This window comes from Dromiciops gliroides, chromosome 1 (assembly GCF_019393635.1).
Source record: "Dromiciops gliroides isolate mDroGli1 chromosome 1, mDroGli1.pri, whole genome shotgun sequence".
NCBI classification, from domain to species: Eukaryota; Metazoa; Chordata; class Mammalia; order Microbiotheria; family Microbiotheriidae; genus Dromiciops; species Dromiciops gliroides.
The window spans coordinates 638,117,659-638,138,905 of record NC_057861.1 but is presented as its reverse complement, the minus strand read 5'-3'; the positions used below and the strand labels follow the sequence as shown (position 1 = coordinate 638,138,905).

Genomic DNA, 21,247 nt, shown 5'->3' with positions numbered 1-21,247 from the left:
GCTAAGGACTTTGAACTTAACTCAAGTGGATTTGGATGACCAATCCAGCTTGAAGCAGTGTGTAAGGACCGCCCATGCTCCAGACCTATAAAAAGCTTCCACAATCAGTTTGCTAGAGAGTTCATGATTGAAGCAGGCTCGTGGTGGAGGACTTGAGGAAGAACCAGACCAGGCTGGAACTCTAGGCTAAAAAGGCTTTTTCTTAACTTTCTGAACTCCATGTGAATACCTGTATACTTTAATAAATGTTTAATGCCCAAAGATTGGTGATAAAGCTTCTAATTTAAGGTGATCACACAGTTTATATTTCAAACATCACAATACCCAACAAAACCAAGTATAATCCTACTGGATAAAAAGAAAAAGAAAAAGACCTTTAATATAATAGAGAATTTCTAAGTATTCCCAGTAAAATGGCCAGACTGAGTAGATATTTTTAAATGGAAACACAACCACTAAGAAAACTTAGGTACACGTATCTGTGTAATTGAAAGGGATTATGTGGGGATGAGTTGTTTTCATGTCAGTAGGGGGATAAGAAAGAAGTATTTTTCAGGACCCTAATATATTTAAGGATCATAGAAAAAGTTTAAAATGAAAGGGGGTTTAAAGGTGGCATTGTTCTGTTTTAATGTTCTTAGAAGACAAAAATGAGGGGTGCAGGGAACTACACTGGGGAAGAAAGAAGGAAGAAGGAAAGGAAATAATTGATAATCAAAATGTGTTAGATAAAGAATATATAGTCATAGAGGAAGGAGTGGGGAAAGTGGGCATCCCATGAACTCTACTTTCATCTAAATCAGATAAAGGAATATTGGACACAGTTTCATGCATATAGAAATACATTAAACTTGGAAGAGAGATAGGAGGGGACAAGGGTAAGGGAGTAGAGACTGGGTTAACATGGAGGACAGAAAAAGCAAGTGAAGAGTCATAAGCAAAACAAACTCAAATGTTACAGGGAGAAACATGGAGAGATTAAAAAGAAAGGAAGAAAGTAAAACCCTAGTAATCAAAAATTAGATCAAGATAAGAGAATATCTGGAAGAAGAGTAAATAAGCTGTTTTACTTAAAAGATGACATATAACTAGCAAATTCCTTCTTTTCGCACCTTTGTATCTGTTAAAAGAGAGATGAGAGGAAAGAGAGGGAAATTTCATAAAAGAGAACAAAGTCGGGGGAGGGGGAGGGGGACCAGAGCCAAGATGGCAAAGGACAGGCTGTGACCTTCACAGCTCCTAAACAGATCCATCCACATACCTCTAAAAAATGCCATAAGACAACTCCTGGATCAGCAGAACCCACAAAAGAACAGAGTGAGACCATTTTCCAGTCAAAGATGACTTTAAAAGGTGGCAGGGAAGATCTGCTGAACCATGGTGAGAAAGAAGCGCAGCAAGCAGCGCAGATCCAGTCCTAGGCATGCCATGCCTCCAGAGCCTCATAATCTTCAGCATCAATGGCTTCTTCTGAAACTCACCTTACAGAACGGTGAGGAGGTCCAGTGGTTGGCCAAGGAGAAACAGTAGGAGGTCTCCGCTGGAGCAGAGGTGGAAGTGCTATGTTGTTACTCAGGAAGCAGATTTGAGTGGCAGTGGCCCAGTAGGGGAGGGGCATAGGCATGCCAAGCTTTAGACCATAGAGAATCAGATTTCAATCAGATTTCTGCTCCTGGGTTAAAGAGCAAGCAGGCCTATGGTTACTTACAGGCCAGGTGGGCTGAGAACAAACCTCTCATTAAATCATACCACCTGGGACCCCCTGTAGCTTGGGACAGTGCATCCTAGAAGCAGTGTTTCACTTTAAGAAGGAGATAAAAGCCAAGAAATATTCAGGCAAGATGAACAGGTAGAGAAAGCAGCAGACCATTGTAAGTTTCTTTGGTGACAAGGTAGATCAAAATATACCCTCAGAAGAAGATAACAAAGTAAAAGCTCCTATATCCAAAGGTTCGAAGAAAAATATGAATTGGTCTGAGGCCATGGAAGTGCTCAAAAAGGACTTTGAAGATAAAGTAAGAGAGGTAGAGTAAAAAATGAGAAATGAGAGTGATGCAGGAGAGGTCATGAAAAAAAGTCAACAGCTTGAAAAGCCAAATTGGCCAAATGGAAAAGGAGGCACAAAAGCTCTCTGAAGAATATAACTCCTTAAAAATTAGGATTGAGCAAATAGAAGCTAATGACTTTATGAGAAATCAACACACAATAAAGCAAATCCAAATGAATAAAAAATGAAATATCTCCTTGGAAAAACAGCTGACTTAGAAAATAGATCCAGGAGAGATAATTTGAAAATCATTGAATTCCCTGAAAACCACGATCAGAAACAGAGCTTAGGCATCATCTTCCAAGAAATTGTCATGGAAATTTGCCCTGATATTCTAGAAGTAGAAGGTAAAATAGAAATTGAAAGAATCCACCAATCACCTCCAGAAAGAGATCCCAAAAGGAAAACTTCCAGGAATATTATAGCCACATTCCAGCAGCTAGAAAAACGGAATTCAAGTACTGTGGAGCAACAGTCATGATAGCACAAGATCTAGTGGCTTCTACATTAAAGTATCTGATGGCATGGAATATGATATTCCAGAGGGCAAAAGAACTGGGATTACAACCAAGAATCACCTACCCAGTAAAACTGAGTATAATCTTTCAGGGGGAAAAATGGGACTTCAATGAAAAAAGGACTTTGTAATGAAAAGACCTGAGCTGAATAGAAAAATTGACTTTCAAATACAATACCCTAGAGAAGCATAAAAAGGTAAACAGGAAAAAGAAATCATGAGAGATATTAAAAGGTAAAACTGTTTACATTCCTACATGGGAAGATGATACTTCTAACTCATAAGAACTCCCTCAGTATTAGGGCAGCTGAAAGGAATATACTTAGACAGAGGGCACAGGTGTGAATTGAATATGAAGGGAAGATATCTGTAAAGCATTTATTTTTGTTTATCCTTTTTTTGTGGAGCAGGCATGGTGGGGTGACTTATGTCTGGAGCTGGATTTGGGCTCGGGGCCTACTGGGTTCAGGGCTGGTGCTTTGTCCACTTTGTCACCCATGATAACATCTTTAAAATAAAGCTAAGGAGTAAGAGGAATGCACTGGAAGAAATGGAAAGGGAAAGGTGGAATGAGGTAAAGTAGCTCACATAAAAGAAACAAGAAAAAGCTTATGGAGTGGAGGGGAAGATGGGGAAGGAGCAGGGGAATGAGTGACCCTTACTCTCATCAGAATTGGCTCAAAGAGGTAATAACATACACACTCAAGTGGATATAGTAATATATTTTACCCTGAGGGAAAGTGGAAAGGGAAGGGGATGAGAGGGGAGAGGTTGAAGGAAGGGAGGGCAGATTGGGGCAGTAAAAAGCAAAACACTTTTGTGGAAGGATAGGGTGAAAGAAGATAGAAAATAGAGTAAATATCAAGGAGAGGGAATAGGATGGAGGGTAATACAGTTAGCGATAGTAATTGTGAAAGAAATGATGAGCAGGATGGTATCAGAAGGATGTGTGAAAAATGCAAACCATCTATAGAGAAAGAAACTAATGGCATCTGAATACAGATTGAAGTATGATTTTATTTGTTAGCTCCTCTTTCTAAAGGTATTTTGTCTATTTTCTTTTACAACCTGACTAATGAGAAGATGTTTTGCATAACTGCACATATATAACTTATATTGAATTGCTGGATTTCACAGGGAGGCTTGAGGAGGGAGGGAGGAAGGAAGAAAACTTAGAAAACAAAGTTTTAAAAAATCAATGTAAAAAAATTTTGGTTTTTTTACATGTAACTTGGGGAAAATTCTAAATAAATAATTTTTTTAAAAAAAGAACAAACTCAAAGGAAATACAAAATAGTCATAATTTTGATGGGATGGACTCATACATTATACTGAAAAGGAAAGCAGAATCTGACAATGTATTGCTTATAAGAAACACTTGAGGGGCAGCTAGGTGGTGCAGTGGATAAAGCACCGGCCCTGGATTCAGGAGGACCTGAGTTCAAATCCGGCCTCAGACACTTGACACTTAACTAGCTGTGTGACCTTGGGCAAGTCACTTAACCCCAATTGCCTCCCTCCCTCTCTCTCTCTCACATAGAATTTTTTTTGTTTTGTTTTGGTTTTTTTCACATAGAATTTAATTAAATTTTTTTTTTTTTTTGGTGAGGCAGTTGGGGTTAAGTGACTTGCCCAGGGTCATACAACTAGTATGTGTTAAGTGTCTGAGGCCGGATTTGAACTCAGGTCCTCCTGAATCCAGGGCTGGTGCTCTATCTACTGCACCACCTCACTGCCTCACATAGAATTTAAAAGCAAAATCTATTATGCTTTGATTTAACTCAGAGGAGCAATCAAAATTCAAATAAGACTACAGTAAATATTGACAAGTAAAAGGGGATAAGCAGACAAATTACATTATGTTTGAAGACAAATGATAAATCAGTATTTAATACAGATTAATCTAATACTATAGCAACTAAAAAGTTGGTTGAATTACAGAAAGAGATAGAAAATATCTTTCATGAGAAACTCCAAAACCTGAAAAAATTTTAGAAAGAAATTTATTTGGTAATTGAACAGATAAAAGCAAGCTGGAAAGTGTGCGGCTCTTTTTCATCCAGTGTTAGGGAAATGTACATTGTATAAGAACCAGACTAAAGTGCCTATATCGGAACCTCACAAATCTCACTGCTAAGCAGTTTTGCAGAGATAAGTTCCCAGGCAAAGTCCATTGAGGTATATATCAGTAAACCTAGATATTCAAATTAAGGTCAACAATGTACAAATATTCAAATTTGGGGATCATTAGCATTGAGTGGATTCTAAAAAACAAGATCTGGGTAGCATCTAAGTATTTCTTGCAGCCATTTGGCTTTCCCAGGAGCTGTGTATGAGGTCATCCTGACCTCTACTTTGGATTAGACAATTTCTAGTCACCTAAAGCTAGATTTAAGCAGTAGTAGTAGTAGTAGGCTTCTACCAGTTGTGGATGACCATGGATTAGTGCCTTGAAGAGCCACGGGCTCCTAAACAAGCAGTATATTAATTATTATATTATACAACATTATATTAAATTAAATATTATGTTATACAAGCAGTATAATAATAATTTTTCCAAACAATATAATAAAGCATTTTCCATATAAAACTCTAATAGTAGGAGAATTTTATTTATTCCTTTAAGACCTGGACAAATCTAACAAGAAGATAAAAAGAAGTTAAATATCTGAATAGAACTTGAGAAAACTAGAGATGATAGATATCTGGTGATTACTAAATGGGAATAGAATGGAATTATATGCATACTAAATGTGCATGGCACCTTTACTAAAATTGACCATGTATTGGGAAATATAAACCTTACCAAAACATGTAGAAAAGAAGAAATACTAAATATATCATTTTCTGATCACATTTCAATAAAAATTATGTTCAACTGAGAGCCCTTAAAGAAAAAAAATTAAAGGATAATATGAGATTAAATAACATGATTCTAAAGAACTATTAGGCCAAACACAAAATTATACAAACATTATTATTATACAAACAAAATTATACAAGAAAATTTCATCAAGAAAAGGACAATAGTGAGACTATATACCAAAACTTATGTGATGCAACTAAAACAGTTCTAATAGGAAAATTCACATTTTTGAAAGGCTAAATCAATGAATTGGAACAAAAGGAAATGTTTTCTTATTGGGGAATGGCTAAATAATTTGTGGTATACAAAGGCAATTAAATATTACTGTGTTGTAAGAAATTGTGAAATGAATGATTTCAGAAAAATGGGGAAGGCTTTTATAAATTGATGCATATTGTTGTTGTTTTTTATCATCTCAAAGAGGACCAATAACATCAGGAGAGTGATGTCTTGACTTGCAAGTGAATTAGATTTAAGTGAGGCAGGGCTCTGCAAAGTCATCAACCTCACTTTCCCCTCCAGAGTCATTGAAGTCCAGTGGCAAGATAGGTTAGGATGACTAGCAATGGCCTGGGATGCACTGGGAAACCCTAGCCTTTTTAAACTAAAGTCTTTTTCAGGTTTCATTTTGTTTGAGGCAACACCCATTCAATGATTAAAGGCTAGGTAAGAAATGAGGGAAAAGATGGCCTAGTTTGACTTCCCAAAAGGATCAGTCTGGTGGGGGGGAAGACCCTCAGAGTTTCTGGCCTGAATACAAACAATTACTATTTAGACTCAGTTTGAGCCATCAAAACCAAACAATGAGCAAGTGAGGCTTTGGCTGGGACCTATTGTTGGCCAGTCAGTGAGAGTCAGAGTGATTTGGGTTTAAAATTCTAGTCAAGTAGCTCCACTTGAATCCCAGTGGGCTTTATGGAAGCCTGGTTTACCAGAGCTACATTTCAAAACATCATGAATGAAAACTACATGTGACAAAAGAGTTAATTGTCCCAGTTTTTTTTAAAGTGATAGAATAAATAAACATTGAAGTGTACAGAACTAGGAAAACAAATGGTAGAACAGAAACAATATTATGAAGAAAAACAACTCACTTGTTTAGGCATTGATAAGTCAGATAATTTCTTCCTTTCACCTCTCATTTGTTAATGATGTGGTCTTTTATTCCTAAATTGTGTATTTATTTGGAGCTTATCTTGGTGTGTGGTCTCAGGTGTTGGTTTAAACATAACTTCTGCCTGACAACTGATATCCAGTTTTCCTAGCAATTTTTCTCAAATAATAAACAGGGCATCCAGTTTTAAATGTCCAATAGGCAGTTGGCAATGTGAGACTAGAAATTTGGAGAAAGACTAAAGCTAGCTATATAGATCTGGTAATCTGCATGAAGATGATAATTGAATCCATGGAATTTTTAGATCACTGAAATTGTATAGAAGGAAAAGAAAAAAGACCCAAACCAGAGCTTTAGGGAACACTCATGATTTGTGAGAATAACATGCAGACAGGCAACAAATATGTATTAAGTTCTTACTATGTGCCAAGCACTATGCTAAGCTCTGGGGAGCAAAGGCAAGAAAAAATAAAAATAGTCCTTGTCCTCACAGAGTTTACATTGTAACGGGTAGGACAATATATAAAAGAGACCTGAACAAGGGAAAAGATGGGGAGGGAAGGAATGTAGGGGAAAAGGTTCCTTTAGCAGCCATGATGGCAAAAACCTATGAGTTAAAAGCAGAGCCAGGAGGGAAATGAAGGATAACTAGCCTGGTCCCCTCCCCAAAATGAAGGCCTAAGAAGGAACTCAGTGGTGGGAGAAAGACCAGAGTGGAGGGATGTTTTAGGATGAGAAAGCCTCGGGTGCTAAAGGAAGTTCCAAGGTGAGAAGACATGGATAATGATCCAGTAAAGGAAACTGCAGAGTAGTTGGATGGTTAGGAAGAGAACCAAGAAAAAGCAATGTCACAAAAACATAGAAGAGAATATACAGGAAGAGAAATTGGTCAAGAGTCAAAAAATACAGAAAAATCAAGAAGGATGAAGAGTGAGAAAAGGTCATTACATTTTGCACTTAAGACATCATTCTTCACTTTGGAGGGAGCAATCTCATTTGAATGAAGAAATCAGAATCAGATTCCTGAGGGTTTTGGAAGAAAGTGAAAGGAAAAGAAGTGAGGCAACAAGTGGAGACAGGTTTTTTAAGGGCTTTGGATGATAGAGAACTTTAGGATGAAAGCTAGTAGGGATGCTAGGGTAGGGTCTGGTGAAATTTTGTCTTAAGGATGAGGAGGCCTGGGCATATTTGTATGCAGCAGGGAAGGGACCAGTAGATAAGGAGACATTGAATATTAGAGATTTGGAAAAGATATAGTGGGTATAATCTGTTCAAGACAGAGGTGATGGGTTGAAGGGTACATGTAGAGAGATTGATGTTGACAAGGAGAGTGGCTATAGCTTTTCATCAGAGACTAAAATGAAGGAAGAAATGAAGGATGATGTGAAGGAGATAGGAAATGATAAGGGGAAAGGGTTTCCAGTAAATGGTTTCAGATTTCTTGGTAAAGTATGAGACTGGACCCTCAGCTGAGAGGTTGGGTAGAGGGTGAGGTGTGAGGAGTGGCTTGAAGAATGTAGAGAAGATTTAGAAAAACTTATGCTCAGCACAGTTGCCTGAATTTCTCCAGCTCTGTTCAGTAGCAGATAAGTAGGAGCAGAGGAGGTGTGTGGTGGCAATAATGCATGATTAGGTTTTGGTGCAAAGCATGAACCAAACCCTAGGACAAATAAGCAAGAGATTTTTACACACAGTGCATATGTTAAGGCTAATGGCACACTAATAAGACTTATATTAATCAATGCTCATAATCAAATTTTATTGATTATTCAATAATATAAATATCAAACTCTCTAGGCTGGGATGCTAATCCACTGTTGGTGGAATTGTAAAAAGATCCAAGCATTCTGGAGAGCAATTTGGAACTATGCCCAAGGGCCATAGAACTGTGCATACCCTTTTTTTTTTTTTTTTGGTGGGGCAATGAGGGTTAAGTGACTTACCCAGGGTCGGTCACACAGCTTAGTAAGTGTCAAGTGTCTGAGGCCGGATTTGAACTCAGGTACTCCTGAATCCAGGGCCGGTGTTTTATCCACTGCGCCATCTAGCTGCCCTTGTGCATACCTTTTGATCCAGCAATACCACTGCTAGGTTTATATCCCAAAGACATCCCCAAAAAGAGAAAAAGACCTATTTGTACAAAAACATTTATAGCAGATCTTTTTTTGTGATGGCTAAGAATTGGAAATCAAGGGAATGCCCGTCAATTGGGGAATGAACAAACAAGCTGAGGTATATGATGGTGATGGAGAAATGACAAACAGGATGATTTCAGACAGTCCTTAAAAGACTTGTATGAACTGATATATAGTGAAGTGAGCAGAAACAAGAGAACGTTGTGCATTGAGACAGCAATATTGTTTGATGAAGAAACATGAATGACTTACCTATTCTCAGTAATATGATGACCCAAAACAATCCCAGGGGACTAATGATGAAGCATATTATCGACCTCCAAAGAAAGAACTGATATTGATTGAACACAGACTGAAGCATGGTTATTTTCACTTTCTTTAATTTTTTCTTTTATTCAAGTTTTCTTGTACAAAATGACCAATATGGTAATGTTTTATGTAATTGTACATGTATAACCCATATCTGATTGTTTACTGCCTCAGGGAGGGGGGAAGGGAAGGAGGGATTAAAATTGGAACTCAAAGCTATAAATAAAAAATGTTTATTACTTTTAAAAAATATCTCTAGGAGCAAACCACCATCCTGCTTCTTAAAGTATGCATGTCTCATACTGATGCTCATGACAAGGTTCCCTCTGCCCAAATGTGGGTTATATATGTTTCCCTCCAAAGTGGGTTTCTCACAAGTGTCCATCAATCTACTGCTCTCGAGTGAACAGAGAATGCTTATATTTCCAAGTGCAGGGAATGTAGGAGTTGAAGCCCAAGAAGAAACTGATACTTGGGGCCATGGTAGGTTTTTATGATTTTGGCTAAGGGTATTTGGAAATTGTATCAAAGTGATTGATTATCTAAACTTATGATGAAAGGAAACTGTTGATCAAAACTTTATTCCTAATGTCATCAGTGAATTTTTCAGTTGTTTATCAAATTTTGGCGACACATCATTGCCAATCTATACTAAAATCCTTATCTTATTACAGAAAAATGGTTTACATGACAACTATTCAGTCACAAAATAGAGGATTAAAACAAAACCTAGTTGCTCATCCTAAATTTACATACTTAGTCCCACTAAAGGATTGGAAAGGAGAGTATAGTGTTGAACTAGTTAAAGAATCAGGGAGGAGAATATAGTCAGAGTAGGGGTTATATACTGGTAAAATACTGAGGGATGAGAGCATTGTAAACCATGATGAGGTTGAAAAATAAGTGGAGAAATAAAATATAGGGAAAGATGGAATGATAGATAATTTTATTGTATATTAGAATTTCAGAGTTCTTCATCATAGAAGTATTTCACTTATGCATGTTGAGAAAATTAAGACTATGATCATCACTGTTTGTCTTTCTTTGTATCCTAAACCCTACTTTTTTAGGCTTGCCAAGCTTGGAACATAGTAAGCACTTAACAAATTATTGTTTACTATTGACTGACTTGCTGAAGTGTTGTAGAGACTATTATGGAAATTGAATAAATTGAGGAACTGGGATGGTAAGATTACTTGAAGGAACAACAACTTGTATGTTGCAATTTCCTCATATAAAGATAAGAGCTGAGGTGAACTGAAATACTGTGAGTTATGTACTGACCTCACTGAGAAAAGGAGGAGGTTTGGCAGGGGGTGGTAGATAACAGCCACCTGAATCTAGATTGGGCAGTAAATTTAGATAATCAAGTGTTAACCTTAAGGTAGGAGAGGTTGCTGAGTGATGGCTACAGAGGAAGAGGCTTCAAGTAGCAATGGGAATGCACAGAGAGAATCTGTAAGAAGTCTGGCTCTCCCTCAGCACCACCATGTCAGGTAGTGGGAGAGAAGGTCTGTGCCATACTAAAAAGGATGATCAGAGGAAGGCATAATCATGATGGGGCCAGTTCTTTATGAATGCAACAAGGCGAAAGGCCATTATTCAGAAATGAAGGGAAATGTGTTCATCATAGATTGTAATGGGGGTTCCTTGCCATCGCTTCCCATTCTGTGAGTAGACACTTGAACCATTTCAATGGCCAGCTGCTTTGTACCTGTCATCCTCATTCTTCTTTTTCTCATTTAGGATATATCAGAGAAGGATTCCTGACAGTGCAGCATGCTGTGGACAAAGCTATTATGAGGTACCATGCACCAGAAGCTGCCAACAAGATATTTGACAAAATCACCTTAATTGTGAAGAGGTTTCCTTACCCAGATTTCATTAACGACCCTTTCCTCACTGTTGTACAATTCACGTTGCCTCTACTTCTTGTGCTGGCCTTTACTTTCACCGTACTGAACATCATCCGTAGCATTGTGCATGAGAAGGAGAAAAAACTGAAGGTAACCTACCTTAAGATGGAAACCATCTGAGAAGCTTGAGGCATTGTGGGGCACAGAGAGGTGGAGCTTCTAATGAAAAATTAATATGATAGGCATGAGGTCGGGCTCCAGCCAAGGCAGCCACCAGAGTGAGGATTATTTATTAGAGTTAGAAGAATGATGGTAATGTGATGTGCCTGCATTAATATTATTACTATTCACTGCTTACGTTTTCCTTAAACCTAATTTTTATCTTGAAGTTGACTTCTCAGGAGTATTGCTCTTGAGCTGAGAGCTGAAATTCTGATAAATCTCAATTATAATATGTTAACATCATTATTTATGCATAAGAAAAGTAGTTTTTGAGGGAAAAGATGTCAGAAAGGAATGAGTAACCTCACCCATTTTGTGTCATTCTCCCCATGCTACAGCTTCACTGTTACCAACTCTTCCTTTTTCAGGCACTATTGACATCACTGCACCTAGCCATAAGAGGCTACTTGATCCCATGTCTATGTTGAACAGGATGTGAAAAATCCTGTAGTTAAGCCAAAGCAAGATTGTAAATTTTCAATTTTGCCCAAAACCCTAGCAACACAAATGTATAGAAACAAATGTGTTTACAAAAGGAAGATTTCTGAGTTTGATTTTAAAGTGTAGTCAAAGATTATTTTAGATGCTATAATTTATGAAGGTACCTACTGGTTCTTTTTTCTTGCTTAAATCCAGTATCAGTCAGATTGATGGGCATTTCCTTGATTTCCAATTCTTAGCCACCACAGAAAAGATCTATAAATGTTTTTGTACAAATATGTCTTTTTCTCTTTTTGGGGATGTCTTTGGGATATAAACCTAGCAGTGGTATTGCTGGATCAAAACGTATGCACAGTTCTATAGCCCTTTGTGCATAGTTCCAAATTGCTCTCCAGAATGCTTGGATCGTTTCACAACTCCACCAACAGTGAGTGGATTAGCTTCCCAGCCTAGAGAATTTGATGTTTATATTATTGAATAATCAATAAAATTTGATTATGAGCATTGATTAATCTAAGTCTTATTAGTGTGCGATCAGCCTTAACATGCACTGTGTGTAAAAATCCCTTGCTTATTTGTCCTAGTGTTGGGTTCATGCTTTGCACCAAAACCTAATCATGCATATTGCTACCATATACCTCCTCTGCCCCAACTTATCTGCTAATTTTCATAGAATTTGTTTCTTGATCAAGGTTTTGTGTGTGTTATGCCAAGCTGTTAATTCCCTTTTCAGTGTGTTTTTCCATAGTTCTCATTTTTCCCTTTTATTCCATTTCTTTACCCTAAGCTCTCATTTAATTTTGGGGGGCAGGGCAGTGAAGGTTAAGTGACTTGCCCAGGGTCACACAGTAAGTGTCAAGTGTCTGAGGCCAGATTTGAACTCAGGCCCTCCTGAATTCAGGACCAGTGCTTTATCTACTATGCTACCTAGCTGCCCCCCTCATTTGTTTTTTTTATAATGTTTTTGTTTTTGCAGGGTGATGAGGGTTAAGTGACTTGCCCAGGGTCACACAGCTAGTTAAGTGTCAAGTGTCTGAGGCTGGATTTGAACTCAGGTCCTCCTGAATCCAAGGCCAATGCTTTATCCACTGCACTACCTAGCTGCGCCCCCCACATTTGTTTTTTAAAAATATTTTAAGTCTTAAAAAAAATCCAAGCCTCTTGCTTTATCTCTTTCTGGAATTCTAGTTAAATTTGTGGCCATGTTGTATTATTTTCTGAGGCTTTGCTTGTAGATGTTTTATAATCATTTTCTTCTTCTGGTTTTGATGGTTTCCCCCAAAGTATAATGGGATTTTTATGGTGGGATTCTTTTTTGTATTCCCATTCTCTAGCCTACTTCCTGACTTTGGACTTGTTGTTAAGACTGGTTCTTCCTTGTCTTCTGGAAGGAAGGTCCAGGCCAGTTCTAATTTCTCCTTTCTTGAGAATACTGAGTGTTGTATTATTCTAACAGCTCAGGGGACAAGCTGGAGATCTGCACACTTTCAGTAGTCCCAGTTATCTGATCCATGGCAAAATCTGATTGCTGTCTTCCTAGTCTGAGCTCTGCAAGTTCCTGACCTGGGTTGAATTTGAGCAACAGGAAAACTACTGCTGGAAAAAACTTTTAATGAAATATACTACCATCTATTCCTATTTAAAAAACAAACAACTAGGAGAGCATAGGAATAAATGAAGCTTTCTTTAAAATGACAAGTAGTATCTATCTAAAACCATCAGCATTAATTGTAATAGGGATAAGTTATAAAAGCCTTTCCATTGAAATCAAAGGTGAAGCAAGGATTGCTTACTATCACCACTATTATCAATATTGGTACTAGAATGTTAGCTATAGTAATAAGAGAAGAAAAAGAAATTGAAGGAATTAGAATAGGCAATGAGGAAACAATCATCTCTCTTTGTAGATGATATGATGGGTATACTTAGAAAATCCTAGAGAATCAACTAAAAAACTAGTGGAATAAATAACAACTTTTTTTTGGTTTTTTTTGGGGGGGTTTGGGTGAGGGCAGTTGGGGTTAAGTAACTGGCCCAGGATCACACAGCCTAGTAGTGTCAAGGGTCTGAAGCTGAATTTGAGACTCAGGTCCTCCTGAATCCAGGGCCAGTGCTCTATCCACTGTGCCACCTACTTCCCCAATAAATAATACCTTTAACAAATCTCCAGGATATAAAATAAACCCATGTAAGTCATCAGCATTTTTATACATTACTAACAAAGTCCAGCAGCATGACATAGAGAAATTCTATTTAAAATAATTGTAGACAGTGTAAAATACTTAGGAGTCTACCTGCCAAGACAAACCCAGGAACTATATTAACACAATTACAAAGCACTTTCTGTACAAATAAAGTCAGATCTAAACAACTGGGAAAATATTAATTGCTGATGGGTAGGCCAAAGCCAATATAATAAAAATGATAATCTTACCTAAATTAATTTACTTATTTGGTGCTATACCAATCAAACTACAAAAAATATTTTATAGAACTAGAAAAATCCTAACAAAATTCATCTGGAAGAATAAAAAGTCAAGAATATTGAGGGAATTAATGAAAACAATGTGAAGGAAGGTGGCCAAGCAGTACCAGATCTCAAACTGTATTATAAAGCAGTAATCGTCAAAACTATCTGGCACTGGCTAAGAAGTAGAGTGGTAAATCACTGAAATAGATTAGGTACACAAGACCATATTATATATTCCTTTGGTCAGGGTCCAGCGAGATAAGGCATTGTCACATGGAGAAATAGGTGGTGGGGGTCCTTATGTAATCCTCTTTAAAGAATTACACACCTCGTCTCACACAATCAATTGGAATAAAATAGTCTTGTTATTGTGGTACTTAGAAAGAGTGACCAAGACAGAAGTCAAAGACGTCTCTCAAGGGGAGGGGGAGATTCTTAGAGACATTGTGCTCTTCAGCAGAAGGAAAGGCAAAACTTAATAGACTAAAGACAGGAGGACCACCTGACTATGGAAAGTTACTTTTGCAGTTGGGGAAAGCTTGAACGGGGGTGTATCCTGACTTCTGGAGTTATCTCTGTCCCTTGGCACAGATCAGCAGCAGCCACACCTAACTGACTTTTCTTGCTCTAGAATTTAATCTTCCCATACTTAGGTGTGTAAGTCCTGGTAGTTAGTTAGCCCAACCCCCATGTCGTATGATTCTCTATGTGGAGAGAGGGGATAGGGACATGGACAAAGGAGTTGGTGTTTGCACAACTGGAGCTGACAAGTTGGTCCCCAGTGGGACCACTATTACTCTTAGAATGCTGATAATTGTTTGTCCTTCATTCTTGAGGGATCATGACATTGGGGGTGATGTCATGACTTGCAGTGAATTGGATTTAGGTGAGGTAGGGCTGCGCAAAGTCACCATCACACTTTCTCCTCCAGAACCATTTGGGGTCCAGTGCAGAGATACACATCAGGATGAGCTGGAGATGGCATTCAGTGGGAGCCTTAGCCTTTTAAACTAAGGCCTTTCACAGGTTTCATTTTGCCTGAGGCAATGCCCATTCAGTGACAAATCTAGGTGAGAAAGATGTCTGCTAAATTTCTTCTAAAGACCCACTCCTTAAAACCCAAATAATTTAGGACTCATTGATTGGTCAACAATAGGTCCCACCCGGCCCAAGCCTCATCTCCCCATTGTTTGGCCTCTTCAAGGCTCTGAGTGGAGTAAATAGTATTTATTTCTATTTTGGCCAGAAACTCTGAGGGTCTTCCCCCCACCCCCTTTCTATTTATTTCTTTACATTATTTTTTATTAGGTAAAAGAAGCCTTTCTTTGCCTTATTTCCTACCTAGACTTATAACTGAGTGGGTGCAAGTTGCCTCAAGCAAACAGACCATTGAAAGGCCTTAGCTTAAAAGGCTACAGTCTCCCACTGCATGACATCTCCAGTCATCCTGATGTATATATTGCCACTGGACCCAGATGGCTCTGGAGGAGAGAGTGAGGTTGTGGGCTTTGCACAGCCTTGCCTCACTTAAATCCAATTCACTGCAAGTCATGACATCACCCTTCATTTTGTGGTCTTCTTCAAGAACAAGGGACAGATAACAAATAACCATAGTAATCTAGTGTTTGATAAGCCAGAAGACTCCAACTTTTGGGAAAAGACCTCACTATTTGACAAAAGTTGCTGGGAAAACTGGAAAATGGTATGGCAGAAACTAGGTATAGATCACCATCTGACACACTATATCAAGATAAGGTAAAAATGGGTACATTATTTAAACATAAAGGGTGATGATACCATAGCCAAATTATGGGGGCAAGGAATCTATGGAGAAGGAAAGAATTTATGACCAAACAAGAGATGAAGAACATTACTAATAAAAAGGATAATTTTGACTATATTAAGTTTTACACTTTTTGCACAAAAAAGCAGCTCAACTAAGATTTAGAAGGAAAGAAGGAATTTAGTGGAAACAATTTTTAAAACTAAAAAATTTAATAAATGCCTGATTTCTCAGATATATGGAGAACTGAGTCAAATTTATAAAAAATACAAGTCATTTCCCAATTAATAAATGGTCAAAAGATATGAACAGATGGTTTTCAGATAAAGAAATCAAAGCTTTCTATGGTCATATGAAAAAATGCTCTAAATCACTATTAGAGAAATACAAATAAAAACAACTCTGAGGTGTTATCTTATACCTATCAGATTTACTAATATGGCAGAAAATGAAAATAATAAATGTTGGAGGGGATGTGGGAAAATTGGGACACTAAAGCACTTTTGGTGGAGATGTGAACTAATACAACCATTCTGGAGAGCAATTTGGAAATAATCAATATGTGCATACGCTATGATCCAGTTAATACCAATACTAGATCTATATCCCAAAGAGATTTTTAAAAAGAAGGGAAGCGAAAGAAAGGGGTCTATTTGTGTGTGTGTGTGTTTGTGTCTATAGATATAGCTATCTATAGATATATATCGTTTTGTAATGTTGGGTAGCTGGTTCTTGGTTGTAATCGCCAGTTCCTTGACCTCTAGAATATCATATTCCAAGCCCTCAGTTCCTTTAATGTAGAAGCTGCTAGATCTTTATGTTATCCTGACTGTGGCTTCACAGTACTTGAATTGTTTCTTTCTGGCTGCTTTCAGATTTTCTCCTTGACCTGGAGTTCTGGAATTTGGCTATAATATTCCTGGGAGTTTTCATTTGGATCTCTTTAGGAGGTAATTGTGGATTCTTTCTATTTCTGTTTACCTTCTGCTTCTAGAATATCAGGGCAATTTTCCCTGACTATTTCTTGGAAGATGATGTCTAAGCTCTTTTTTGATCATGGTTTTCGGGGCGTCCAATTATTTTCAAATTATCTCTCCTTGATCTATTTTCTAGTTCAGTTGTTTTTCCAAGGAGATATTTCACATTGCCTTCTGTTTTTTCATTCTTGGTGGTTTTTGCGTTAATTGTGTCTTGATTTCTCTGAAAGTCATTAGTTTCCATTTGCTCAATACTAATTTTTAAGGGAGTTATTCTTCAGAGAGTTTTTGTACCTCCTTTTTCATTTGGCCAATTGGCTTTTCAAGCTGTTGACTTTATTTTCATGACTTCCCTGTATCTCTTCTCTTTCTCCTTCTGTTTTTTCCTCTACCTCTCTTACTTTATCTTCAAAGTCCTTTTTGAGCACTTCTTTGGCCTGAAACCAATTCATATTTTTCTTGGAAACTTTGGATGTAGGAGCTTTGACTTTGTCATCTTCTTGTGAGGGTATATTTTGATCTTCCTAGTCATAAAAGAGCTTTCTAGGGTCCATATTTTTTTCTGTCTACTCATTGTCTTAGCCTATTTCTTGACTTTTAACTCCTTCTTAAATTGGGGCACTGCTTCCAGGCTGCAGTCCCAAGCTTCAGAGGGTCTCAGGTGATATGATTTGAGGAGAGGTACATTCTATACTCCCCTGGCCTGTGCTCTGGTCTATAAGTAACCACAAGCCTATTTGCTCTTTAACCTGGGAACAGAATTCTATTTCATTGCCTCTTTTTGTAATGTCAAAGAATTGGAAATTGAGAGGATGTCCATCAATTGGGGAATGGCTGAACAAGTTGAGGTATATATGATTATAATGGGATACTGTTGTGCTATAAGAAATGAAGAGCAGGCTGATTTCAGAAAAAACATGCAAAGACTTACACAAACTGATACAAAGTGAAGTGTGCAGAAACAAAACAATATACACAGTAACAGCAATATTGTGCTACAGTCAACTGTGAATGACTTAGCTATTCTCAACAACACAATGATCCAAGACAATTCCAAAGGACTCAAAATGAAAAATGCTATCCACCTCCAGAGAAAGAAATGATGGAGTCTAAATACAGATTGAAACATACTATTTTCCCCATTATTTTTGTTTTTTTCCTTTGTGTCTCTTTCTTCTTTCATAACATGACTATTATAGAAATATTCTTTTCATGATTGCACATGTATAACCTATATCAACTTGCTTATTCTCCCAAGAAAAAGGTAGGTGGGGAAGGGAAGGAGAAAATTTGGAACTCAGAATTTTAAAAAGAATAATTACATTGCTTAAATTTCCCTCTATAGTCTTCCCTCATATAATACAAATGAATAGCATCTTGGATTTGGAAGGCACCACTATGCTACAGTAATTTTTCTTTTATAAACTGAAAATTTTAAAGACAAGAATACCATGTACTATATCCAACCTAGCTATAACATAATCCTTGGAAAACATGGTGTCAATCAATGGAACATTTATTAAGCTCACTACTATGTACCAGGAACTATGCTGGGTGCTAAAGATACAAAGTCAAAAGTAAAACAGTGTCTTCCCTCACTATGCTCACATTCTGTCAGAAGCAACAACATGTACATATCAATATATACTTGACATTCCATCTCCTGTCTTGGTGTCCAGCTGGTAGTGCCTCCCTCTCCAAATTATCTTATGATTATTTTATAGACCCTTTATATATACATACATATGTGTTTATACACACATATATATGTATATATGCATACATATGTACATGTTATCTCAATAGAATGTGCACGTCTTCATATTCAACTCATACCTGCACCCTCTGTGTATGTGTATATATATATATATATATATATATATATATATATATATTCCTTCCAATAGCCCCAGCAGTGTCTTATGAATTACACGTATCATCTTGCCATGTAGGAATGCAAAAAAATTTAACCCTATTATATGCCTTATGATTTCCTTTTCCTGTTTGCCTTTTCTCTTAATCTTGTATTTGAAAGTCACATTTTCTGTTCCACTCTGGTCTTTTCATCAGGAATGTCTGAAAGTCTTCTCTTTCATTGAATTCCCATTTTTTCCCCTGAAGGATTATACACAGTTTTGCTGGGTAGGTAATTCTTGGTTGTAATCCCAGCTCCTTTGCCCTCTGGAACATCATATTCCAAGCCCTCCAATCCTTTAATACAGAAGCTTCCAAATATTGTGTTATCCTGACTGTGGCTCCACGGTATTTTAATTGTTTCTTTCTGGCTGCTTGCAATATTTTCTCCCTGACTTGGGATCTCAGGAACTTGGTTATAATATTCCCAGGAATTTTCATTTTGGGATCTCTTTCAGGAGGCAATCAATGGATTCTTTCAATTTCTATTTTACTGTTTTATTCTAGAATATATGGGCAATTTTCCTTGATAATTACTTGAAAGATGACATCTAGGGTCTTTTTTTTAAATCATGGATTTCAGATAGTTGACAAAAATTTTAAAATGATCTCTCCTATTTTCCAGGTCACTTGTTTTTTTCCAATGATATATCTCACATAATCTTCTATTTTTTATTCTTTGGGTTTTGTTTTATTGTTTCTTGATTTTCCATAAAGTCATTAGCTTCTGTTTGCTCCATTCTATTTTTTGTGGGTGGGGCATTGAGGGTAAAGTGACTTGCCCAGGTCACACAGCCAGTAAGTGTCAAGTGTCTGAGGCCAGATTTGAACTCAGGTTCTCCTGAATCCAGGGCTGGTGCTTTATCTACTGCAACACCTAGCTGCCCCCGCCCCCATTCTAATTTTTAAGGAATTATTTTCTTCAGTGAACTTTTGTACCTCCTTTTCCATTTAGCCAATTCTGTTTTTTAAGGAGTTTTTTTCCTTCAGTGAATTTTTGTGCCTCTTTTTCCATTTGGCCAATTCTGTTATTCAAGGCATTCTTTTCCTCATTGGCTTTCTGTACATCTATTACCATTTGGCTCAGTCTGGTTTTTGTTTGTTTGTTTGTTTGCAGGGCAATGAGGGTGAAGTGACTTGCCCAGGGTCACACAGCTAGTAAGTGTCAAGTTTCTGAGGCCAGATTTGAACTCAGGTCCTGAATCCATGGCCAGTGCTTTATCTACTGTGCCACCTAGCTGCCAACAAAGTATTCTTTGGTGGGGGACCAATTGAGGGTTAAGTGACTTGCTCAGGGACACACATCTAGTAAGTATCAAGTGTCTGAGGCCAGATTTGAACTCAGGTCCTCCTGAATCCAGGGCCAGTGCTTTATCCACTGCACCATGTAGCTACCCCCTCAGTCTGTTATTTTAAGGTGTTATTTTCTTTAGTATTTTTTATGTCTCCTTTACCAAGCTGTTGACTCTTTTTTTCATAATTTTTCTTGCATCACTCTCATTTTTCTTCTCAATTATTCCTCTTGATTTTCAAAATCCTTTTTGAACTCTTCCATGACCTGAGACCAATTCATATTTTTCTTGGAAGCTTTGAATATAGCAGCTTTGACTTTTTTCATTTTCTTCTGTGTGCGTATGTGTGTATATGTGTGTGTGTGTGTGTGTCTGTGTCTGTGTCTGTGTTTAATCTTCCTTGTCACCTTAGTAACATTCTGTGGTCAGAAATGTTTCTGTTGTTTGCTCATTTTCCCAGCCTATTTCTTGACTTTTAACTCTTTGTTAAAGTGGGGCTCTGCTTCTGGCACACTGTCCCAAGATTCAGGGGTTTTGTACAGCTTTTTTAAGAGATACTTCTAGGGACTTGTAAGTTTTCAGTTCTTCCAAGATGGTATGATCTTTTTTTTTTTTTTTGGTGAAGCAATTGGGGTTAAGTGACTTGCCCAGGGTCACACAGCTAGTAAGTGTTAAGTGTCTGAGGTCGGATTTGAAATCAGGTCCTCCTGACTCCAGGGCTGGTGCTGTATCCACTGCACCACCTAGCTGCCCCCAAGGTGGTATGATCTAAGAAGAGGCATGTTTACTACTTTCCTGGCCTGTGCTCTGGTCTATGAGTGACCACAAGTCGTCTTTTCTGCCCTGGAACCATGAAGAGGGTTCCTGCTCTACTGTGGTTGCTCTTGTGTGCTAGTGTTCCTCCTCACCCTGGGACTGCCTCCCAGGACTGCAGTCTGGATCTGAGTATTGGCAAAGCCACAAAGTTCTGCCTCACTGCCAGGAAAGAGAACCCCTGTAATCTCCTTCTGACCAGTTGTTTGACCCCCTTACCGTTTGTGGACTGAGAGCTACAGAGCAGCTACTATTACTGTGGATTCAGTGATTCCGAAGACCTGCTCCTTGTTTGCTGGGGCTGAGTCTGTGCTGGTTCAGTCTACACTGGAGTGTGCTCCATTCTCACCTTGGTGTGATAAACCTTTTCTGCCAAACTTCTAAGTTGTCTTTGGCTGGAAAATTATTTCACCCTGTCCTTTTGTGGGTTTTGCCACTCTAAGAATTGTTTTATGGCATTATTTAAAGGTATTTATTTGGAGGGGTTTGAG

The 21,247-nt window shown here is 37.8% G+C and overlaps 1 protein-coding gene across 1 annotated transcript in view; it reads left to right on the top strand.

Moving 5' to 3' along the window:
- Window positions 1-21,247, top strand: part of LOC122735047 (phospholipid-transporting ATPase ABCA3-like) — a 226,913-nt gene that overhangs the window by 13,772 nt on the left and 191,894 nt on the right. The window contains exon 6 of the mRNA XM_043976297.1: window positions 10,735-10,994. Coding sequence (XP_043832232.1) covers window positions 10,735-10,994 — 260 coding nt within the window. The remainder of the gene's footprint in view (window positions 1-10,734; window positions 10,995-21,247) is intronic.